Genomic DNA, 22,441 nt, shown 5'->3' with positions numbered 1-22,441 from the left:
TATGTAAGGGAAGATGAGAGGGTGCAAGAGTATGTAAGGGAGGGTGATATGGTGTGGGAGTATGTGAAGGATGGTGATAAGATGTGGGAGTATGTAAGGGAGAGTGATAGGATGCAAAAGCATTTATGGGAGGGTAATAGGGTGTGAGAGTTTGTAAGGGAGGGTGATAGAGTGCGAGAGTATGTAAAGGAGGTTGATAGGGTTTGAAAGTATGTAAGGGAGAATGATAGGGTGTGAGATTAAGAGAGGGTGATGTGTTGGTAGAAAGAGGATGATGTGTTGGAAGAAAGGTTGTAGCAGAGTAGAGACAGAAATTCCTTGACTGGTGAGGACATCCCCCACAGATTGCAGCTTCAGACAATAGACTAATATGATATAACTTTTGTATAAGGTTCAGTAAATTGCCACCACACAGCTTGCCCTTCATTAGGTGAGTGGCCACTCTAGCCTCATTCTCCTAGATGCTCAGACCCCTATGATAAAAAAATAAAAAAAAAAAGTGGATATGTGTAATTGCAATTATACGTATTGTATGAGTACATTATACATATATTTAAATAGATATAAATATCCATAAAGTTAATGGCAAGCTATGTAAGTAATTTTATATACTGTATTGCGTACAATTATAATGTGGTAGGTGGTGGCGACCATCATTCACTCACTTGATATAGTGCTGCCTACGTCTTCCTTCACCTTTATCATTCTTTTTCCGTCTATGCTTTCCTCTCCTGTTTCTTCCATTTTTCTTGTCACAGTTTATTACTCTTCTTTTCTTTTCATGTGGCTTTACATTGATGACAAGCCAAATGGTTTCCAGTATGCCAGGAAACTTTACAATGCTGGGTGCCAACCACTGAGCTCTGTAGTGCTAACCATATAAACAACCCATACGTGTTCCCCACGTGTAAACAAGTTGGTTGGCGGAGGGTTAGTGCCCCTTCCTGTAAAATAACTAACTCAAAGTCAAACGACCATGCCTTAAGGGATTGTGGCGTCTGCCAATAGATGGGTAGATATATATAAATATTAATAACTTTGAATAAGAAGTTTTGATCTTATTTCGGATTAATGAAAGTACACATTTTTTTCATTGATGTGAAGCCACATATATGTAATTTCTTTCGCGGCCACTTGAAAATTGACCTGGAATGAGTTTGAATCTCCCGCTTGTATTTTTGTGTACTTATACGATCATCATTATATCTTTGATAATATACATATATATCTAGCTTCTTGACTACTAGCAATGTATAAAAATATTTAGCAAAATTTTAGTTAAGATCATTGATGAAATGAAGGTCTCAATTGATTTCATCGAGCAGGTTAGCAGGAGCTGAGCCAGGGAGGACAAACATACGATTGTGAGGTCTCCGGTGCCTGATAATTCTTGAAAATGCTTGCCAACAGACTCGCACTCGCCACCAGGAGTTTTATGACCTCCGCTGTTAGGCGTGGAGGGGACGGTGGAGTACCTGGATCGGTAAGAAATCGAGACTTTGGATATTGTTGAATGACTGTGTAATGACGGTGTTTTATCAGCTGACCGGGGCCGTGATGCAACTTCGTATTATGGTGGCTCTTGGTGGATATCAACCAACATTTGCATTGAAATGTCAGTGTGATATTTAATGAGCGGTATAGATGTGTCATAGTCAGTTAAATTTTGAGTAAGATCAGTGAAAAAGTTTCCCGCATAGAAAAATCCAGATCACGGATGAGAAAAGCAGCCTAAGCATATCTCCTTCAGCCTGAGCCCTGAGGATATTAAATTGTTTATTCGTTCAGTTACAGGACGATTTCATTTAATGTAGGAGTTTGTGCACACAGTATTAGTGGAGGAATGAAGGTGAAATTGAACTTTTTTTTTTCTGTTCTTCAATGGGAGTTCTCCAAGTGACAAGAATTTTTAGTACCAGTTACTTCAGTTAATACAGCACAGCCTCATATAGGTTAGGTTGGATTGGTTTGATTATGGTAGGTTAAAAAAAAAAAGGGGGGCTTAAACGATAATTTTACCGAACTTTCTCAGTAAATTATATGTAATTTTCATTGTGGTAGCTTTAAAAAGTTGCAGAAATATGTAACTTTGAAGATATTGGCTATAAAACCACTAGTATTACACACAAGCCGTGGCAGGCGATGACTAGCCATATTGGACGTCCAGGTTGATTCATCTCCAGTCAGTTTGTCTAATCGTTTGCCCCAGTTAAAGGTGAGTAATGTAACAACACAAGTCAGCCTAACATCCATCCATCCATCCATTGCCAGATGCCATGTATCCCAGACAGGGTGGCCAAGGGCTCAGAGTTAATTGTTTTACAGGGAGGGGCACTAATCCTCCACCAACCCCACTTGACGTATGATTCAACTAATCCAACTAACCTGAATGAATTTTGGACAAAGAAGTATTAGATCATACTAGACCCACTGCATTCTGTAGGATGCCACCACCAGCATTGACTAATCAGACTTTGTGCCATTGATTACTCTAACCATGCTGTTGGTGCCTTCTTCCGTCCAGGAGCTTGTCTTCGACTGATGGATGCTTTGTGGAGTTTTTTTTTTTTTTTTTTTTTTTTTTCCCCCACACTGGTTTTTATTTAAATTAATTTAGTGGTTGGTGGTGGCGACCATCATCCATGCACTTGATGTAGTGCTGCCTACTTCTTCCTTAGCCTTTATCATTCTTTTTCTGTGCCTGCCCTCCTCTTTTCCTATTTCTCCCATCTTTCCAGTCACTTCTTATTGCTTCTCTTTCCTTTACTGGTGGCTTTACCTTCAGTGACAAGCCAAATGTTTTCCTGTAAGCCAAGAAACCATTTACAATGCTGGGTGGTAACCATATATCCAAACCATGTGTGCTCCCTATATGTGAGCAAGTGGGTTGGTGGAGGGGTAGTGCCCCTTCCTGTGAAACAAATAACAAAGTCAAATGGTCACTCCTTATGGGATTATGGCGTCTGGCAATAGATAGACATTCTTCATATGCATGATTGTATCTCTTCTTTAAAATATTTTTCTTACTTTTTCTGCTACTAGTTCTAGTTTATTCTGTATAAGTATTTCATTAATATTTTCTTTTCCCTTTAATTCTCTTGTTATAGCTTGATGTGCTTCACAGTTAAATATATGACACTGATTTTCATTTCTTTTTGGCATAAGTTGCATTTCAGATTATGTTCATGCTATTTCTTAAAATTTTCTTTTACTTTATCATGCTTGTCCATAACAGAAATAGTTTATATATATATATATATACATATACAGTGGTGGGCAGCGCAAGTGCGCAATCTGACAAATATTTAGGTTGCGCAATGTTGCAAAACGAAAGTGCAAACCAGTTGCATATATTTGTGGGAATTACTGTAAAATATTGAGATTTAAATAAAATAGCATACTTACTTTTATTTATTATTATTATTTTCTATTATACATGGAGAGTAATGAGGAGGATGGATGGTGAACTTGTTGAACAAAAGGCAATGATAGACTATGTGTGTGTGGATGAGCGAATAAGAAGACAAGTGTTGGATGCAAGAGTGTGGAGAGGGTGGGGAAATGGAGTCTTGGACCATCACTTAGTGATGGCCAAGGTGAAGCTGCAAAGAAAATGGTTGAGGAGATGAAGGGGAAGACAGGAGGAAACAGCTCCTGTGAGAAGAGTGGAGAATTTGCAAGATAGTTAGAAAATGGCGGAGTATAAGAGCATAGTGGAAGAAAGATTGGGAAGGTATGAGCTAGAGCAGATGGAAGGGGTGGAAGATGTATGTAAGATATTTACGGAAGAGATAGGCGCAGCGTGTGAGGTGGTTTGTGGAGTGAGGAGATGCAAGGGTGTGCAAGGGACAGCACGGTGGAATGATGAGGTGAAACGAGCTGTGGAACAAAAGAAGAAGGCATATAGTGAATGGTTAGCGTGTAGAGGTAGGGGAGAAGATGAGAGAGAGAAGAGAGAGGTATATGTGAGTAGGAGAAGGAAGGTGAAGAGACTGGTGAAGGAGAGTAAGAAGAAAGTGGATGAAGAGCTTGTGAGGAATCTGAGTGTGAAATGGAGGGAGAGTAAAAAATTGTTTTGGAAGGAGGTAAAGAAAGTAAGGCAGTGTGAAAGGGGAAATAGTAGGGGAGTGAAAGATAGGAATAATAGATTGTTGGTGGAGAAGAGAGAGAAATTGAGGAGATGGAAGGAGCACTTTGAGGATTTGTTGAGTGTAGATATTGAGAGCAGTGCGTGTATAAGTGCTTGGGGAATGGCAGGGAGAAGGAGAGATGAGGGAGGAAGAGATCAGTAGGACAGAAGTAGTGGAAGCAATGAAGATGATCAAGTTGGGGAAGGCCCCAGGAATTGATGGAGTGTGTGGTGAAATGCTGAGGTATGGAGGTGAGATTGTTGTGGAATGGATATGGAAGTTGTGTAGATTGGCTTGGGAAGAGGGAAGGGTTCCAGAGGACTGGAAATCAGGTATAATTGTTCCTTTATTTAAAGGAAAAGGGGAGACAGAAGTATGTGGTAACCATAGGGGTATTTGCCTTCTTAGTGTGACTGGTAAAATATATGGTAGAATACTCATTGATAGGGTAAGGCATATGACAGAGGAGCTAGTTGGAGAAGAACAAGGGGGGTTTAGGAAGGGAAAAGGGTGTGTAGATCAGATATTTGTTCTAAGATGTTTAGTGGAGAAGTATCTAGAGAAGGGAAAGAAAGTGTATGCTGCCATCATGGACTTGGAGAAAGCTTATGACAGAATAGATAGGCAAGGTATGTGAAAGGTATTAAGAATTTATGGAGTGGATGGGAAATTGTTGAATGCTGTGAAGAGTATGTACGAAGGAGCTAGGTCTACGGTGGGAGTGGATGGTGAGCTGAGTGAATTTTTTTATCTCAGTGTGGGACTGAAACAGAGTTGTGTGATGTCTCCATGGCTGTTTAATATATATATGGATGGGGTTGTAAAGGAGGTGCAAGGTAGGGCAGTGGATGTGGGTGTGGCTCTAATGCACGAGGGTGAGATATGGAAGATTCTGGTGTTGCTGTTTGCTGATGATACAGTATTGTTGAGTGAAGATGAATGGGAGTTGCAAAGGTTTAGTGAATGAATTTGGGACAGTGTGTAGGAGGAGGAAGCTGAAAGTTAATGTAAACAAAAGTAAAGTTATGGTGTTTGAGAGGAATGAAGTCACAGAATGTTGTACAGTGAGGTTGGATGGTGAGGATATGGAGAGTGAGTGCATTCAAGTACTTGGGTAGTGTGATGAGTAAGGATGGAACTTTTGGGGGATGAAGTGCGTGAAAGGGTACTGCAGGGAAGGAAGGTTGTTGGTTCACTGAAAGCAGTGATGAGAAATAGGGAGGTGAGTATGGAAGTTAAGAAGTCACTGCATGATAGTACTGTGATCACTACCCTGACGTATGGAAGCGAGGCATGGACCTTGCGAGAGGGGAACGAGTGAAGAGTGAGAGCGGTGGAAATGAGTTACTTGAGAGGAGCGTGTGGAGTGACGTGGAGGGACATGTTGACGAATGAAGAAGTGAAGGAACGTTGTGGGGTGAATGTAGATGTGGTTGAGAAGATTAGGAGAAATACATTGAGGTGGTTTGGACATGTGGAGAGATTGGAGAATAAAAGACTGACTAAGAGGGTGTATGTAGGTGAGGTGGAGGGAGGGAGAGGGAGGGGTAGACCGAGGATGAGGTGGAGGGATGGAGTTGAGAGGTATATGAGGGAGGGGGGGGTGAGTTGGGGGGAGGGTAGTCAAATGGTGGGTGACAGAGCGACTTGGAGGCATTTTGTCTGCGGCCACCCTTTTGCGGGATTAGGGCGTAGGGCTATAGAGAGATAGATAAATTTTCTATTATTTGTGATTTGCACAAGTGCACAATCTAATAATGAGCTTGCACAGTGTCACAAAGTGCTAGCTCAAATCATTTGCATATATTTGTGGAATTACTATAAAATATATATTGGGATATTTAAATAAATTAGCATACTTTTATTAATTATTATTCTGTCTATCTGTTGCCAGTGCCAGATGCCTTAATCCCGTAAGGGGTGGCCACTGGCCACAAACAAGCAACAAATCGCCTCCATGTCCCCCTGTCCCCCGGCATTTCACTTTCCTGCTCCCAGCTCACACCCCCTTCTCTCATATACTTCTCCACTCCATCCTTCCATCTCATCCTTGGCCTCCCCCTCCCTCTCCCCCCCTCCACTTCACTCACACACACTCTTCGTCAGTCTCACTCTCCATCCTCTCCACATGGCCAAACCACCTCAGTGTGTTTCTCCTAAAGCTTCCTCACATCCATATCCACACTACAACGATCCTTCACTTCCTCATTTCATTTGTCTGTCTCTCCATGTAACTCCACATGCTCCTCTCAACACATTTGTTTCCACAGCTCTTACTCTTGACTTCTGTCCCTCCAACAAGCTTCACTTCCATACATTAGAGTTGGTATCTCACATTACTGTCATTTAGTAACTTTTTCACTTCCTTGTTGTACCCTTTCAAGCGCTTCACCCTCTAAACTTCCATTCTTTCTCATCAGTCATCAACTCATCACACTACCCAAGCACTTAAACACACAGTTTCCATGCCCTCCTTATTCAGCCTCACTGTACAATCACTGGCTTCACTTCTCTCCAAGAGCATAACTTTACTCTTCCTTTCATTCACCCTTAGATTTATTATTTTATTATATTTATTTTCCTGTAACTCAGACCTCGACTGTGCACATTTAGTGTAATAAAATGATTCACTCTGCACACTTACGTGACTAAGGCGATAGGACTGGAGCAAGGCTCCGTTACTTGTTAACTCATGGAAGTTCAAACAGAGTGAATGAGGTGCGGAGCGGGACAGGAAAACAAAGGTTGTGATGTTGCCAGTTTTACTTTTATCTGCATTTTTGCAAGACAATTTATTTAATAATTCATTATAGATATACCATAGTGATGATATCTAGGGTTGGTGGCGGTACTGTCAAAGACGAGGGAGAGTGGCCATGTGCAGTTTGCCACAAGGGCATGGGAAGTAATTCCATCTTGTGCAGTGTGTGTGATAAATGGTTGCATAAGAGATGTAGTGGTATCAGGGGTAGACTGCGAGATAATGCTGATTTTATGTGTACGGCGTGTCGGGGTGAGCAGGTGGAGATTGTCAGCTGTGAAAGGATTGAACTTGCTGGTGAATATCTTGAGTGTGTAAAAGAGTTTTGTTATTTGGAAGACATGTGTGCTGGAGGTGGGGCTAGAGCTAGCTCTGTGGCTAGGATGAGAAGTGGTTGGAAGAAGTCCAGGGAGCTCTTGCCTCTCCTGACCTTGAGAGGACTCTCCCTACGTGCTAAGGGGTCTTTGTATGCAGCATGTGTTAGGAGTGTAATGCTGTATGGTAGTGAGACCTGGGCAGTGAAGGAGGAAGATATTTGCCGGCTCAAATGTACAGAAAGGACAATGATTAGGTGGATGTGCAGTGCATCCCCGCGTCCAAGGCCTGGAGGGGCTGGGTTTACGATGGAAGAGTTGAGAGGTAGGATGGGACTGAAGTGTATTGGTGTTGTGATGAGGAGAGGTAGATTGAGGTGGTTTGGACATGTGGAGAGGATGGGGGATGATAATTGGGTGAGGAAGGTGAGAAGTGTTAATATTGGGGGTGGGGTTATGAGGGGTAGACCGAGAAAGACATGGGACGAGGTCATTAAGTGTGGTCTCAGGGTTAAGGGACTGAACAGGGAGGCTGCAATGGATCGTGCAGCGTGGAAAGCCGCCATTAGGTGCTCCAACATGCAAGCTTGTTGGAGCATTTAAAAATGAAAACGAAATATCCACAGCTGTGGACTTAAATAATATGTTTTCATGATTTTTGTAAGGAATTGCATATGCTACTCTTAATGAATAATGTATATTCATTATTATTTACTACTAATAATAATTTAAAAAATATTAAAATACATTATCTCTGTTGAAGCATTTTAAGAAATGCTACTACCCTCCTTCCCTCCAGCCTCCCCCCACCAACCCACCCTCGCGACCCGCCTGAGTCTCCCCCATCCATTGTCCAGCTGTGCGGGAAGCTCCCAAGACCACGTGTCCCTTGGATTGCGCAGTGCGCAATCCACAGGGCAGGTGCGCAAGCGCGAATTTAGTTGTGCAAGCGCAACCAAGTTTGCGCTTGCGCACCTGCCTTTTCATGTGCACAAGCGCAATATTGCGCATGGTCTCATGTGGTGCGCAAACGCTATTCACCGGAGCGCAAGGGTGCGCTTTGCGTAAGTGTTTGCACACCTGCCCAGCACTGTATATATATATATATATATATATATATATATACATATGTGTGTGTCTATCTATCTGTCTGTATATATATATATATATATATATATATATATATATATATATAATACTGTATATATATGTATGTATACTGTATATAAATACATATACAGTAAGACCTTGCTATGTCAGACTAATTGAGGCCCAAGCCATTCCAAAAAATGGGAAATTCCAATAAAAGCAACATCCGGACTTCCCCCAGCTAACCCAGACTTTTCCCGATATATCAGACGTTATTCCGGATCGCACAAATGGTTTTTAACTGTTTTGACTACCATTGCGGTACTATACTGTGTTATAACTTCACTACATTAATCAGATGGTATAATATATATATTAATACTGTACTGTATTCTGGTAAACATGTCTTCTGTTTACCATACTATGGCGAACATAGCTGGAGTGGTCAGGCAGTCCGGACTGCTTCTGGCTTTATCATACTTTTTCCGATACACAGTCGACCTTCTGTCCTCGTGGTTCCTCTGTTTGCGGTTTCGATTGTTCACGGTTTGTCACCAGGGAAACCAAATCAACTTTTTTGAAGTCCAAATAAAAATGGAAACACATTCAGATCGTGCGCCACATGCTGCATACCGCCCGCAGTGCCACCTGCACCACCCCTGCATTGTTTTGAATCTCTCGCGGCAGGCTCTCTCATTCTCAGGTTCCGAGATAATTCGCCATCAAGTCAATTCGCCGTCAAATCATGGACAGTTCCCCGTCAGGACAATTCGCACCCTGGACGATTCCCCATCATTCTATAAATATACTTATTTTTGAATAATTAATACTTTAATAACTAATTTTCAGGGGGATCTATCAAAGTCTATGTTCATTCAATAGCGTAGGCTTTGGATATCATTTATAAGTTGCACTTTTAGCCAATAATTAACGTGTTTCTACTTCGCTGTAGTCGACTTTGAATTATATTCTAGCGTCACCCGTAGCTGTCTTCATTAATTTTCATTGGTACTACAACATCCTGGGTATATTTTAAAACTACTCTGAAGAGGTACAAGTATATATTCATCTCAAATGACAATATCCAACGTGATATTCTGATCGGCCATAGTGGATGCAAACCGTGGGGAAAGATATGGCTGAGCCTCAACAGATGTCACTACATTTATTATAAAAACAATAAACCACCACCACTTTTAAAACTCGTATATTTAAAAGACTATTATAGTATGTAAATAAATGACGGGGAATCGTCCTGACGGCGAATTGTCTTGTTATTTTTGTGACTGTGAATTGATTTGACTGCGAATTGTCCCGAAACCCATTCTCACTGTGACCACGCTTGTGTGTGCTTGTACTCGCTGATCTCTCCGTGACACCATCATTTTATCTACCATGGGCCCTAAGAGAGTGCCAGAAAAAGGTAATGACCGTGCTGGAGAAGGTAGAATTGCTGGACAAGTTACGGGAGGGAAAATCCTGGTAACGGTGGTGGAGGGTGAGAATGTAGCTGTGTTGAGTGGTGTGAGCGGCCATCCACCTACGCAATTAAACTATTTTTTTCATACTTTAATTATAAATAAAGTGTTTATTGACATGTACACAGGGGTTTTCTTTCATTAAAGAAGGAAATGGGGGGCTAGGGGTGTTTTTAGGGGGGCACCAATTTTACACGGATTTTCGATCTTCGCGGGGGTCTCAGGCCCCTAACCCCCGCGAAGACAGAGGGTCGACTGTATAGGAATTTAGCCCAGTAGCCCTTCAGTTCTGATGAAAGCGAATTTTGGTCTATTGAAGTCCTTTATATCGAGGTTTTACCGTATATCTGTGTATCTGTAGCTATATATATCTATATCTATCTGTCTATCTATCTATCTGTCTATCTATATATACATGTATGTATGTATGTATACAGTACTATATATAATAGTAGGAAAAACAGAAGAATATGGGGCTTCCAGAACCTAATCCCGTTTTGTATGTAAATTCATGTCATGTTTAAGCACGAACTTCATTCAGCATGAAATTCTACATAATGTATATCGTGATGTATGGAAACTACTGTACTGTACTGTAATGAGCATGCTGTACTAATCTGTTCTGTTATAGACTTGCAGAAGGTCCAGTTTATATGACTGCTGATAGCAAAGTCTCATTGCTACCAGTAAAGGTAATTTGCCATTTCTCCCAGCTTACAGTACTTATTTCTGGTAGCCTCCCTATTCAGTCCTATATCCGTAAGGTCACACTGTGTGACCTCATCCCAGGTCTTTTTTGGTCCTCCTTTCACAACCCAACCCCCAACATTGGCACTGCTTACTTTCAGCACCCACCTGTCATCCTCCATCCTCTCCACATGCTCAGATCTCAAGTCTACCAGGTGCCCCTACTTATCACAATACCAGTACAGTCCAGTCCCATCCTTCCTCTCAACTCTTCCATCGTAAACCTAGTTCCCCCAGGCCTCGCATTCAAGGACTCACTGCACATCCATCTAATCATCGTCATTTCTGTACGTTTGAGCCTACAGATATCCTCTTAACTTCCCAGGTCTCACTACCATATAGCATTACACTTATAACATATGCTGCATACAATGATCCCTTAGTATGGAGGGAGAATATCTCGGTGTCAGGAGAGGCAACAGCTTCCAGAACTTCTTCCAACCACTCCTCACTGTAGCCACAGAGGTAGCTCCAGCCCCACCTCCAGCACATAACATGTCTCACAGCTAACAAAACTCTTCCACACAGTCAAGAGACTCACCAGCAAGATCAGTCCATTCATTCCTGACAGTCTTCACTGCACACTCGAAATCAGCATTATCTCGCAGTCTACCTCTAATACTACTACTGTACATCTCTTATGTAGCTCCAGCCCCACCTGCAGCACATAACATGTCTCACAGCTAACAAAACTCTTCCACACAGTCAAGAGACTCACGAGCAAGATCAGTCCATTCATTCCTGACAGTCTTCACTGCACACACGAAATCAGCATTATCTCGCAGTCTACCTCTAATACTACTACTGTACATCTCATATGCACCCACTTGTCACAAATACTGCACAAGGTGGAATTGCTTCCCACACCCTTGCAGCAAACCACACATGGCCACTGTTCCTCTTTTTTGACGCTGGTGCCACCAGGCCTAGATACCATCACTTTTGTTTTATCTGCATTTACTCTCAAGCCCTTTTGCTACATACCATCTCTCCACTTCCTGAATCTTTCCTCTGCCTCCCCTTCAATATCTGCAATCAGCACTAAATCATCAGCGTGCAACATCTCCCATTGGAGAGGGCTTCAAGAAATAGGGAAAAAAAAAATGAAAAGAAAACATCTCCAGGCCGAGTGTTGATGGGTTAGCTTTTATAGATTGCTGTTTTCTTTCCAGAATCTGCCCTTCCAGATCCAGAACCGGTTCCGACTGACTGCTGTCTTTGTTGTGTTCTTTGGCTCTGGTCTTGCTGTACCCTTCATCCTGGTCCGTCACCAGCTCCTCAAGAAATAAGCATCTTCCTTGTACAGAGAATTAGATTATAAGGTAAGAAAAGAGGTAGTCCTCATATATAAGGAAATTGTACCAAAGTAAAGTATACCGTAGTTTGTGGATTTGTTATTTGTGGTGTTAACTTTATTCCTGCTTTTCCTCTGTGACCTACACCTTTAATTCTGATTTGGTAGTTTCAGTTAGTTAAGAGTACCAGTTTTATGTATAAGATTGTGATATCTTGAAATACTCATCAGAACATAAGCCAATGGACTCCAGGCTGAAGCTGCTGTTCAGATCCGACAATTGTCGCTACATTGCCTTTACAATAGTGCCTTCTTATTGGTGTTTTGTTTTCAGTAATTTAGCTCCTTTATCATTTTTGCTCTTAGTTTCCAGAATTTGTATAAAGTTCGTTTCTCTTTATTTGTTCTTTGGCACAGAATAGTAAATTTCTAATTATTTTGCTCCTCTTTCGATACAGCGAGTGCACACATAACACAGGAAAATTGTACTCAGAAGGTCTCGCTTTATGAGAATCCCGTGTTACAGGGCCATATGTTTGCATGTTAAAGGGTTTCATGGTACCTAAGCCAGCCTCAAGTTCACCTTTTAGGGCCGTTTTCATTCCCCCCCCCCCCCCCCAGGACATTTACATACCTAATAAAGACTTCTTATCATACAAACACTGGAGGATTCCTCATCTTGAATGGAAGAGGTTGTGGGCTTGCTGGGGGGAGGTTGGAGTGGGGTTCCATGCCCCCCCCCCCCACACACACACAGAGCAATGGGAGAGGGTAGGCTCAGCTGGGACAGGAATGCTCGGTAGACTGTGACAACACCCTGCGCAGACACGTGATGGCAAATACACCATAGGCTGATGCAACTTGCACTATGACTGCCACTGGCCGCATTGTGTCTGTTCCCACTGCGTTATGACTGTTTGAACCATAATTTGTTGCCTCTGGCAGCATTATGTCTATCATCACTGCATAGTACAGTAAATGCACGATTAACCGGAATTCATGGGGATTCGTGCATTCCGGATATGGAAATTTCTGGATAACCGAATGTTATGCTTAGAAATTTTCTGGGAGGTCAAACAGATGAAATGGGACCAAACTTGGGACTTTATTTCATAAAATATATTATTCAGTATTAGATACAGTACAGGTAAGATACAGTACAGGTACACTACAATACACAAAAAAAGACAGCAAGAGAAATTGTACAGGACTGAACACAAACCAGCAAACATTACCAAAAATTATTTAAAGAAAAATTTGGCACATGTGAAAGGCCAAAATAATTTTGAAAACTTAGCTGCATACACTACTTTATTCTGTACCATACAGAACTAATAAAAATTGTAGGGGAATCTTCAGGATCATGAGATGAGGATTCAGACAGTGGAGAAGTGGAAGGAACAAGGTCAGGAGCTGAAGAAATGGAAAGAACTGGGTCAGGAGCTGAAGAAGTGGAAGGAACTGGGTCAGGAGCTGAAGAAGTAGAAGGAACAGGGTCAGGAGCTGACTGGTATCTGGAATATTTTCGACCTCATGCCAGATCAAATTTGCGTTCCGGTTACACGGATGTGCTGATGTATTGGATGTCGGTTAATCAAGCTTTTACTGTACGGTGTTCAAAAATGGGCAGCGTCCTCCTCCACCATAATGTCTATCATTTTTGTGTTGCGGCTGTATTTGGACATCAGATTTTGCCGCACGTGCTATGTGAGTTTCACATTATAGGACCATGCGTTATATGAGCACTCACTGTATATGGTTGTTGTAATTCTGACATACGGTACTAATTCTCGCCGGTATACCCTTTGCAATGTAGTAAGAAATGTTCCAAGTCGTCTACATCTGCTCCACAAATCTGACATGTATTTCCATTTGAATATATTTTTCTCTTTAGTGGCAGTTTGTTCTTTCTCTATACAGTTTGACTGATGATGGATGCTTGACACAGACTGATTCTTCTTCAGTTTGTTTCTTCCATTCCTTGTACATTTTTAAGCCTGTCTTACTTCTTACTTCCTCTTTCCTTAAATATTTGCCCCACATTTTTGCCGTCTCTTTTGTATTTCTTTTTCTAAACGTACTGTCTCTAGTACTAATAACTATTGTTTCATTTGTATTCATATGTCACCGTAGCCCAGGTTATATATTTTTTTGTCATTATTTCTAGGACCGTTTTTAGGAAATCATTTTTACTCTTTAATATACGTTAAGTGTACTGAAGTCTTCCTTCTATTAGTCTTCATTTTATTGGTGAGGCTCTTATGTCTCCTGTGAGTGTACTGTTAGCTACATATTTGGGGCCTCCTAATGTTTGTCTGTACACATTGTTTTCAGTTCTTGGTTTACTCTGTTCCATGTAAAGTGGCGGAGGAGCTACGCCCAAGTCCTAGTCAAACGTAGGCGACCATACAAAGGGATAAAAGTGACCTCACCTGACTCTTTCTCCAGCCTACTCTCCTGGGAGAGAGAGAGAGATTTGAAGTGTTTATTGTCTAATCTTCAAATATAGCAATAATATTTTTTCTGACCTAACATTAATTAATCCTACATCCAACCCAAGCATGAATTTGTGTAATTTGAAGGCATTATTACGAGTTCTATCATGATTTGCAAACCTAAGAAAATCACCAATTCATCGCAAAATGGTGAAACATAATTATTAAAATATCAGTCATATGTTTTGCTGAAAATAACTTCTATCAAGATAGAGTTTTATATAAAAAAAATGGTGAAATACGCATTACCCTCTCTCTCTCCCTTCTAGTGTGTGTGTGTGTTTGTGTGATAGATAGGCAAAGGGAAAGTTTCTCCCTCTCCCTCCCCACCCTCTCTCTGTTCTTTCCTCCTTCCCCCCCCCCTCTCTCTCTCTCTCTCTGTCTCGTACAATATTAAATAAAGCATGTATATGGCTTATATTTATATTTACAACTCTTCTTTACAATAAGTATACACAAGACACCTCACACAACACTTGTTTATTCATCTTCATCGTTGTTGGACTCGTTCCATATATTGATAACAAAATTTTCTACCATGTGGTTTACAGCAATGTCATTTCTCATAAATTCTTCTTTTGTGTGTGTGTGTGTGTGTGTGTATGTGCCACACATTTCTGCCGGTTTTCTGCTGTTACTTTTTCTATCGCATTTCTCGTCAGCTCTTCGATCACTCGTAATTTTTTGAGAAGAATTTGAGTTTCTCTTCCTCACATCATCCTTGACCTGAGCCCAAATCAGCTCTATGGGGTTGAGCTGGCAATGATAGGGAGGAAGCCACAGCACCTGGTGACCATGATTATTGGCGATTTCATCAATTTCAAACACTTTTTTTTTTTTTTTTTTTTTTTTTTTTTTTTCCCCCCCCACTTGGTGTAGCAGCTAAGCCTTAGTGTGCAGAGGGTTATGAGGGAGGTTGTTATCAAGAAGCCACTTTATAATTTCTTGTTTTCGTGTGCTCTGTGTTGGTGCTTATGATTTTGCAGTGGTATAATGCGTTGCCCATTACTATAAGTGACCTGGGTGGGATGTTGAGAAGCATCATCAAGGGCGTTCCAGGAAATGCTGCATGTGACCTCAGGGCAAAAGCTCCACCAATCTTGACCTGAGGCCAAACGCACTCCTGAACCAGTACGGGTCAGCAGGTTCTCCACTCATGCATTCCCTCCTTCCTCTTCTTTGTTACCATTCATCTCATGCTATACTCACCCAAGAGTCCCAGCATGTTCCACGTATTTTCATAAGAACTGTCGATAGAGAATATACTTTATATGTGCCTGCGTGGGAGCATTGTGTGTGTGTGTGTGTGTGTGTGTGTCTATGATGAATGGGAAATTTTGAAACCGGTCTTAAATAGTTTTTAAATATTAATACAACAATCATGTAAGTTGCTAAAAGTAACACATTACTGTAAGAAGAGAGGAAAACTGCAGTAGACCTTTTGGTCCATGCTAGGCAGCTCCAACAGGAATTAGACTAATCTATGAGAATAACACAAGGATAGCACAGAAAAAGGCTCTCCACAGAAAATACACACACATGCACCTACACCTACACGCGTGAGCGCGCGCGCACACACACACACACACACACACACACACACACACACACACACACACACACACACACACACACACACACACGAGAGGAAGGAGAAGGGAGGGGCTTGAGGAAAGAGGGGGATAATCCTTCAAAGGTCACCTGCATTCTACGTTTGACCCAGACTTGGGAAGGAAAATACAGGTTTCTCTCCGCCAGTTTATTTGGAACAGACTATAGTTGTTCTATCTCTATGTCTGTATAGTGTATAACATTTGATCCATGTAGTATAGATGGAAGGACTACATTTTTCCAATATGTTTTGCCAGTTATTATTTTGTTACAGCTTCTTCCAATGATATATATTGTGTGTGTGTGTGTGTGTGTGTGTGCGCACATGAATGTGTGTGTGTGTGTGTGTGTGTGTGTGCGCACATGAATGTGTGTGTGTGTGTGTGTGTGTGTGTGCACATGAATGTGTGTGTGTGTGTGTGTGCACATGAATGTGTGTGTGTGTATGTGTGCTTGCATTAAACTTCATCATCTAGCTCTTTGGATTATCTGGAATCCCTTTTCCCTCATGTAGGGCAGATAATCAAGGGATCACTATATATACTGTACTTCAGTTGCACCATTGCTACAGGAGGTTTTCCCCAAGTTGGGTAAAAATATCAGGAGATAGCAAGCAAAAACAGTGAACTGTCACCATGTTGACAGTGTTAATTGCATTACTAAATACTGTTTATCTATCACTGAATGTAGTGTAAGAACAGTACAGTAAATCGTTGTGTAAGAACAGTACAGTAAATCATTGTCTGTTGGGGTTGTGTTCCAAAATATCATTTGTTACAGAGGATGTTTCTCTTCAGGCCTCACCATTAGATTGTAGTTATCCATCTATCCATCATCCAATCCTACATTACCCCAGGAGGAGCATAGGAGCTTAAGGCTAGGCAAGTTGGTCATGACATTTAAGATGAGAGTGACCAGACTCACTCATCCCTGGGTGGCATAACATGAACAATAAACCACAGCCATCCCTTGGATATAAACCTTCACTGACTCAAGTCGATTGGAGTGCTGTAATTACCCATTAAAGCACCAGGCACCATAATTTGTAGAGATGTACCAATACCAATACCAGTGAGGGAGGGTACTCCTTGCTGTGAGGGCTGTGGCAGGGCCATGAGCCACTGATGCGAGGCTGCCAACCAGTCTCGTACATGTCCATGGTGGCAGATGTGGCTCATTACCAAAGAATGTACAGTAAAACCTCGATTTAATGGCATTCATTGTAACGGCAACCTCAAACTAACGGCACAAATCTCCCTAGGAATATTTTTGCAAAAAAATTTTAAAAATTCCCCCCAAATTGGTAAAAATTAGAAAGAAATTCAAATGTGGCGGGCGCTGCGTGCATCTCGATCGTCTGTTTACAGTTTCCCACCAACTGGGTACATTTATGCTCACCCAATCTTCATCCCGCCTAGCCTGACCCCAAAGTGAAAAAAAATTAGCATATAAGGTTAGATTTAAGAACTAATGTTATAGACTTCATAACTTAGTGAACTTATTTACTTAGTGCCATCTATTCTACTCCAACCTGCCAACTAATACTTAGTGTTGTGTGAACGGTTGCTCTGATTTTATCATTATTTTGCTTATTTCCTTGCTCCTCGTTTCCTCACAGAACTGAGCACGTGGTTCCAAATTAACTTTAGTTATGCCTAAGCACCCTGAAAGTGCTATGAGCACAAGCATTTATTCTAAATGAAATTGAAAAATTGTTGGACGAAGTGGCGTTAAGCGTTGCAGCTTAAATGCAAATGATTAGACAGATAAAATGAGTCGGGATGTGTACGATGTGGATAGTTTTCTTTGTTGGAAAAAAAAAAAAGTTAATGATGAAGCAGTAAAATTCATATATTTGCCTTTAGTGCAACGAGTGTGAAAAAAAGAATAAAAAAAGCTTTGTGCTCGATCTTTTTGTAATAAACTGACAATCTTTGGTCAAGTAAATTCGGATCTTACGATACGTGTAGACACTATGTGTTGACATAAACAGTTAGGCAAGATAATTATGTGAGTTCAGTTCTTGTGAATTATACTGTTATACAAATTATACTGTTTGGCTGACTTGTTTATTTTTCACGATTTCTGCATTCGTGTGCATCTGAGAAGTGAGATACGCAATCACTCCGTGCTGACAACTTCTTTAGAGTTTTTATTTCCTTTATTGTTGATGACTAACGGCTTTCAAAAAGTCTCACACTGCATTTTTTTTTTTTTTTTAATTTTTTTTTTATTTTTTTTTTTTATTAGTACCGAAAGTGATTTGTGACGAAATATGCATGATGCTGGCCGGCCATTATTCACATGCTATTTAGGTCAAGTTCTTGCTTGATTTCTCATGAGGACTTTCAAGTGGCTTAGTGGCAATCCTCGGTGATTAAAATTTTTATGGGGAGTATTAAGGGGCAAAACTAATCAGTTAGGTTAGGTTAGACTGCAGTAGCTATGCACTGATGTGTACAGTTGGTGAGGTGGTATGTAAACACACTGTCTTCGGTGTTTTAAGGAAGACGTATTTCTAGTAATCTATTTTTAAATATATTTTTAATGAAAAATATGAGGCTTCTAGAATCTGACCCCCAATTTTACCTGTAAATATATGTCACGTTTTAGCATGAAATCGATTTTGCACGAGGGTCTGCATAACCTATCTCGTGTTGTATGAAGACTCAACTGTACTGTACTGTACTTACCTGGATTACTGTACAGTTCTTTACTACAACACCACACCTACCTGCTTTCTTTTGTTCTAAATATGAATTTTTTTTTTATTGATTTTGTATGTCTGCACATGTTTATATGCTTAAAAATGTGTTAAAATGTGTTAGTGTGAGTTCCGGGGGTATCGATAGGTGTAAGCCCCAATCTAACGGAATTTTTTTTTTTTTGGCATGCTCAGGGCCCCCTAGGGTGCCGTTAAATCGAGGTTTTACTGTACTGTATTACTATGCACCGTGTACTCAAAACAATATGACAAATAATTGGATACTACCAATACTGTAATTTATTTTTCATCTGTATAAAACATCCAAATTCTATTTAACGCAATAACTTCCAGTGAATGATGTGTTATGCACTAAATTCTTTTTAAGTATTGGTAGTATCGGCGGAAAGTCAGCCGATACCGATTACGATACTGATACTCTAAAAATGGGCCAATACCACCGATAACAATACATTGGTACATCTCTAATAGTTTGGTTATATGGTTACCACCTTGCATAGTAAATGGTTTCCTGGTGTACAGGAAACCATTTGGCTTGTCACTCAGTGTAGCCCTTACACAGTTATCAGCTGTGGAGAATGAGCGCATAATGTTATGGTGATTTTCATACTGGTATGTTATCCCACAATCACCAGTCATTGTTCCACATCCACAGTGATGATGGCCTTGAAAAATCCTTTAATTTCCTCTGTCTAATGTATATTTCATTTTATTGTCTCCAGCATGGAACTTTTCAAATTGAGTTATATCTAGCCTTTATCAGTTCCTCAGTAATACATTCTTTCAATGAGTTCAAATTACATGGAGGCAGTAAGAAAGTGTTGGTGGTGGTGGTGGTGGCTGCAGTCATGGGCCTAGGCTCCTCTAAATGTGATCCCTGTGGACTGCAAGCTGAATTTGCCCTTCTTATGCATTACACCATCCTCCTTTTGGGGAATAATGAAGGAGCTGACGAGAATTTTTACGGTCACTGCCTACTTTTATCTGTACTGAATGAATGCATCCCTCACCAGCACCAGGTAACAAGAATAATAAAATGCATCACCCGATTGAAGGAGTCACAGTAATGCTGTTTTTGCCATGTAACATCTGTCAGCTGTTCCAGGAATAGATTAGTACAGTATTGACATGGTTTACAAAGGAGGAGGTGAGGTGTGCAGCTTGAACATGCATCTGGCTTAAGGAAGATGGATGCCCTTGCCCTGCATAGTACCAGGTCAACCATGGGCAAGGTGGAGCACCCTTAAGCCCACTGAAAAATGTAGTAGGTGGATGGTTACCATATCCCAGGAGGTATTACCATGGGAGTGACATGAAGCCTAGGCCTCATAGCTGGACTTGCATAATACTCCCAGGCATGGAACTCAACCATGGTTACTAAGTACAGTAGTCAGTGTCTGGATTGAGACTGCTACTCATACATATCTCCTATGCACAGGACATCCTCTTGGGGCCTATGTATTTCCATGCATCACACTGTGTGGAAGGACCCTGGTCTGATCCTGGTGAGGTGCTGTCTGCCACAGGAAAGTGGCTGCATACTTGTGGTTGATGGACCCAGGTGGAACAGCAACAACAACAAGGGAGGGGGAGTTAGTAATTTACTGATGTTGATAATATAATAAGACAGGCTTACTGGAATGTTGCATCAGTATGGTATGTTCATTATTTTGTTTTTCCATTTCAGGTAATGGCAACAAAAGTATGAAAGGGGAGTTAGTAATTTATTGATGTTGATAATATAATAAGACAGGCTTACTGGAATGTTGCATCAGTATGGTATGTTCATTATTTTGTTTTTCCATTTCAGGTAATGGCAACAAAAGTATGAAAGAAGCAGAGATGTAAAGTGTTGTATTTAATAAATAAAATTTCTCTGTATGTTGCATATCATTACCCACTTGATTTTTAGTGTGTACAGTATTTTATTACATGTTCATTGTTTGTTTTTTAGGTCATGTGTAGAAGGTGGCTGGGGACCTTAACTTTTGGAAGATACAGTACCAGCATAATTGTAATGTCTTGCGTAGCTGCATCAGTGGAAGTTTTTTTTTTACAATAGTTACAAATTATCATTGATTTTTCTTTCTTAACAGTTTATGTCAGTTGTTGTGAATATGGTGTTGATTAAGCTTCCACTTGATAGAAATCTTTTTCATTTGCAGTGTGACCAGACTCAGTGTGGGGGGTTCATTAAAAGGAATCACGGCATCAATAAGAAGAGTGTTGGTGTATAGTACAGAAGTGCATTTAATGTGTTTATATTTGTCAGTATATGTTTACTCTTATTTTTATTTGAATGTAAAAATTTTGCTGTACAAGTTTAGCATTTAGCTTGGTTATCTGTCATTTACCTCGCATTACAGAAATTTATTTATTAAGATCTCATGCAGTCTCAGCTTTTCATTCCATTTCATCCTCTGAAGGAAAGGACTGCCAAAATTCAAAGGACAGAATACACTAAAAGTTGTTACAGTAGGTTATATCGTTAAGCATCCAAGATTGATTTTGACTTTTCAGAATCGCCAGCATAACATCACGATATGGCTACTTAACCGTAAAACATGTGTCTTTAGTGAATTGAAACCAACTGGCGTCATACAAATGAATATGATGTTAGTCAGCATTATTTGTAATCTCTCCATTACCAAATTACTTTCGTAAGTAGAATAAAATTTGCTACCATTAACCTTCTTTATACTGTAAACTTTAAATCGAGCCATTCCCAACTAACCCCTTCCAAGGTAATAAGATCAGAGGGATAAGCAGCTTCACAGCATTTTCACAGGTAATACCCCCAGTGATATTGCACTGAGAAAAAAAAAATCTTTGCCTCTTTTGGAGTTAAGCAGTTAGAATGTGATTTTAATCCTGACTGTCATTACAGTAGAGGGATTTTGTTGATAGTGTAAGACCTAGTTAAGTTGGATTTCAACAAGTCAGATGTAATTTTGGCTTGCTAGTGACTTGATTGTCAGGAGTTAGGTCCATGACAGGTCAGAAGTCAGAACATGTGACATAATGGCAGCATGGTGTGAAAGGTTAGAGGACTTTGTGTACTGCAGTGGATTAAAGGGGAAAACACAGCTGAGGTAAAGTTCCATTATGTGCTGAGAGACTTGCAATCTTACGTGCATAGCCAACACATTCATGAGTTACCAAAAAAATATATAGTCTTCAAACCATTCCTACCAAACCTCTGACATGTGCAGACATTTATGAACAGTCAGTGATTTGTCTTCTCATGTGGTTGATGCAGAAACTCTATCAACATCACATAGATCATCAAACACCCTGATTGAGATTCACAGGTGCCTCCTCAACTAAGCAGTTTATTCTGACAGTGAATAGACTGACATGAATTAAAGTGAACTACCAAAGACAGCAGAGTATAGTGTAAATATAAACATAAGTGTATAAGTTTAATCCATCCATCCATCATCTAATCAAGTGATGCCCCATGAGAAGCATTGGAACCCGGGGCAAGGCAAGTTGGTCCTGACATGGAACCAAGAGCAAGACAAATTGGTCCTGATGTGGAACCAGGGGCAAGGCAAGTTGGTCCTGACATCTAAGATGAGAGTGACCAGCCTCACACATCCCTGATTGGCATTACACAAGCTAAATGATTTTGTGTGTGTGTGTCTGTGTACATACTGTATTTATTGCTTACCAATACCACAGGTAAGCAATTGTTCCTGTGAGGTTGTCCTACAAGTATAGTACAGTATTTACACCATGTAGGGAACTGGCACCCTCTTTTGGTTGACAGCCTCGCCAGGGGCGGACATGGATCG

The 22,441-nt window shown here is 40.7% G+C and overlaps 1 protein-coding gene across 2 annotated transcripts; it reads left to right on the top strand.

Moving 5' to 3' along the window:
- The first annotated feature begins 1,324 nt into the window (after window positions 1-1,324).
- Window positions 1,325-20,525, top strand: LOC145408239 (cytochrome c oxidase subunit 7C, mitochondrial-like). Of its 2 annotated transcripts, none has more exons than XM_080278998.1 (3): window positions 1,325-1,483; window positions 11,692-11,841; window positions 20,455-20,525. In XM_080278998.1, exons 1-2 carry the CDS (start codon window positions 1,397-1,399, stop codon window positions 11,806-11,808), a joined length of 204 nt encoding a protein of 67 aa, XP_080135124.1. In that variant the 5' UTR covers window positions 1,325-1,396; the 3' UTR covers window positions 11,809-11,841; window positions 20,455-20,525. The 2 variants fall into 2 exon arrangements, with proteins under 2 accessions (XP_080135124.1, XP_080135125.1); XM_080278999.1 differs by lacking the exon at window positions 20,455-20,525 and adding an exon at window positions 20,332-20,355.
- Window positions 20,526-22,441: the final 1,916 nt, after the last annotated feature.

The sequence above is a fragment of the Coenobita brevimanus genome, chromosome 76, assembly GCF_032717465.1.
Source record: "Coenobita brevimanus isolate Jiangsu-jjx chromosome 76, ASM3271746v2, whole genome shotgun sequence".
In the NCBI taxonomy this organism is placed as follows: domain Eukaryota; kingdom Metazoa; phylum Arthropoda; class Malacostraca; order Decapoda; family Coenobitidae; genus Coenobita; species Coenobita brevimanus.
This window is presented reverse-complemented; position numbering and strand designations above follow the sequence as displayed.

Excerpts from the sequence above, each read along its gene's own strand:
- LOC145408239 (XM_080278998.1), top strand. The coding sequence starts at position 1,397 with ATGCTTGCCAACAGACTCGCACTCGCCACCAGGAGTTTTATGACCTCC. Across the intron at positions 1,484-11,691 it reads ACGGTGGAGTACCTGGATCG|AATCTGCCCTTCCAGATCCA; the intron begins GTAAGAAATCGA and ends TTTTCTTTCCAG.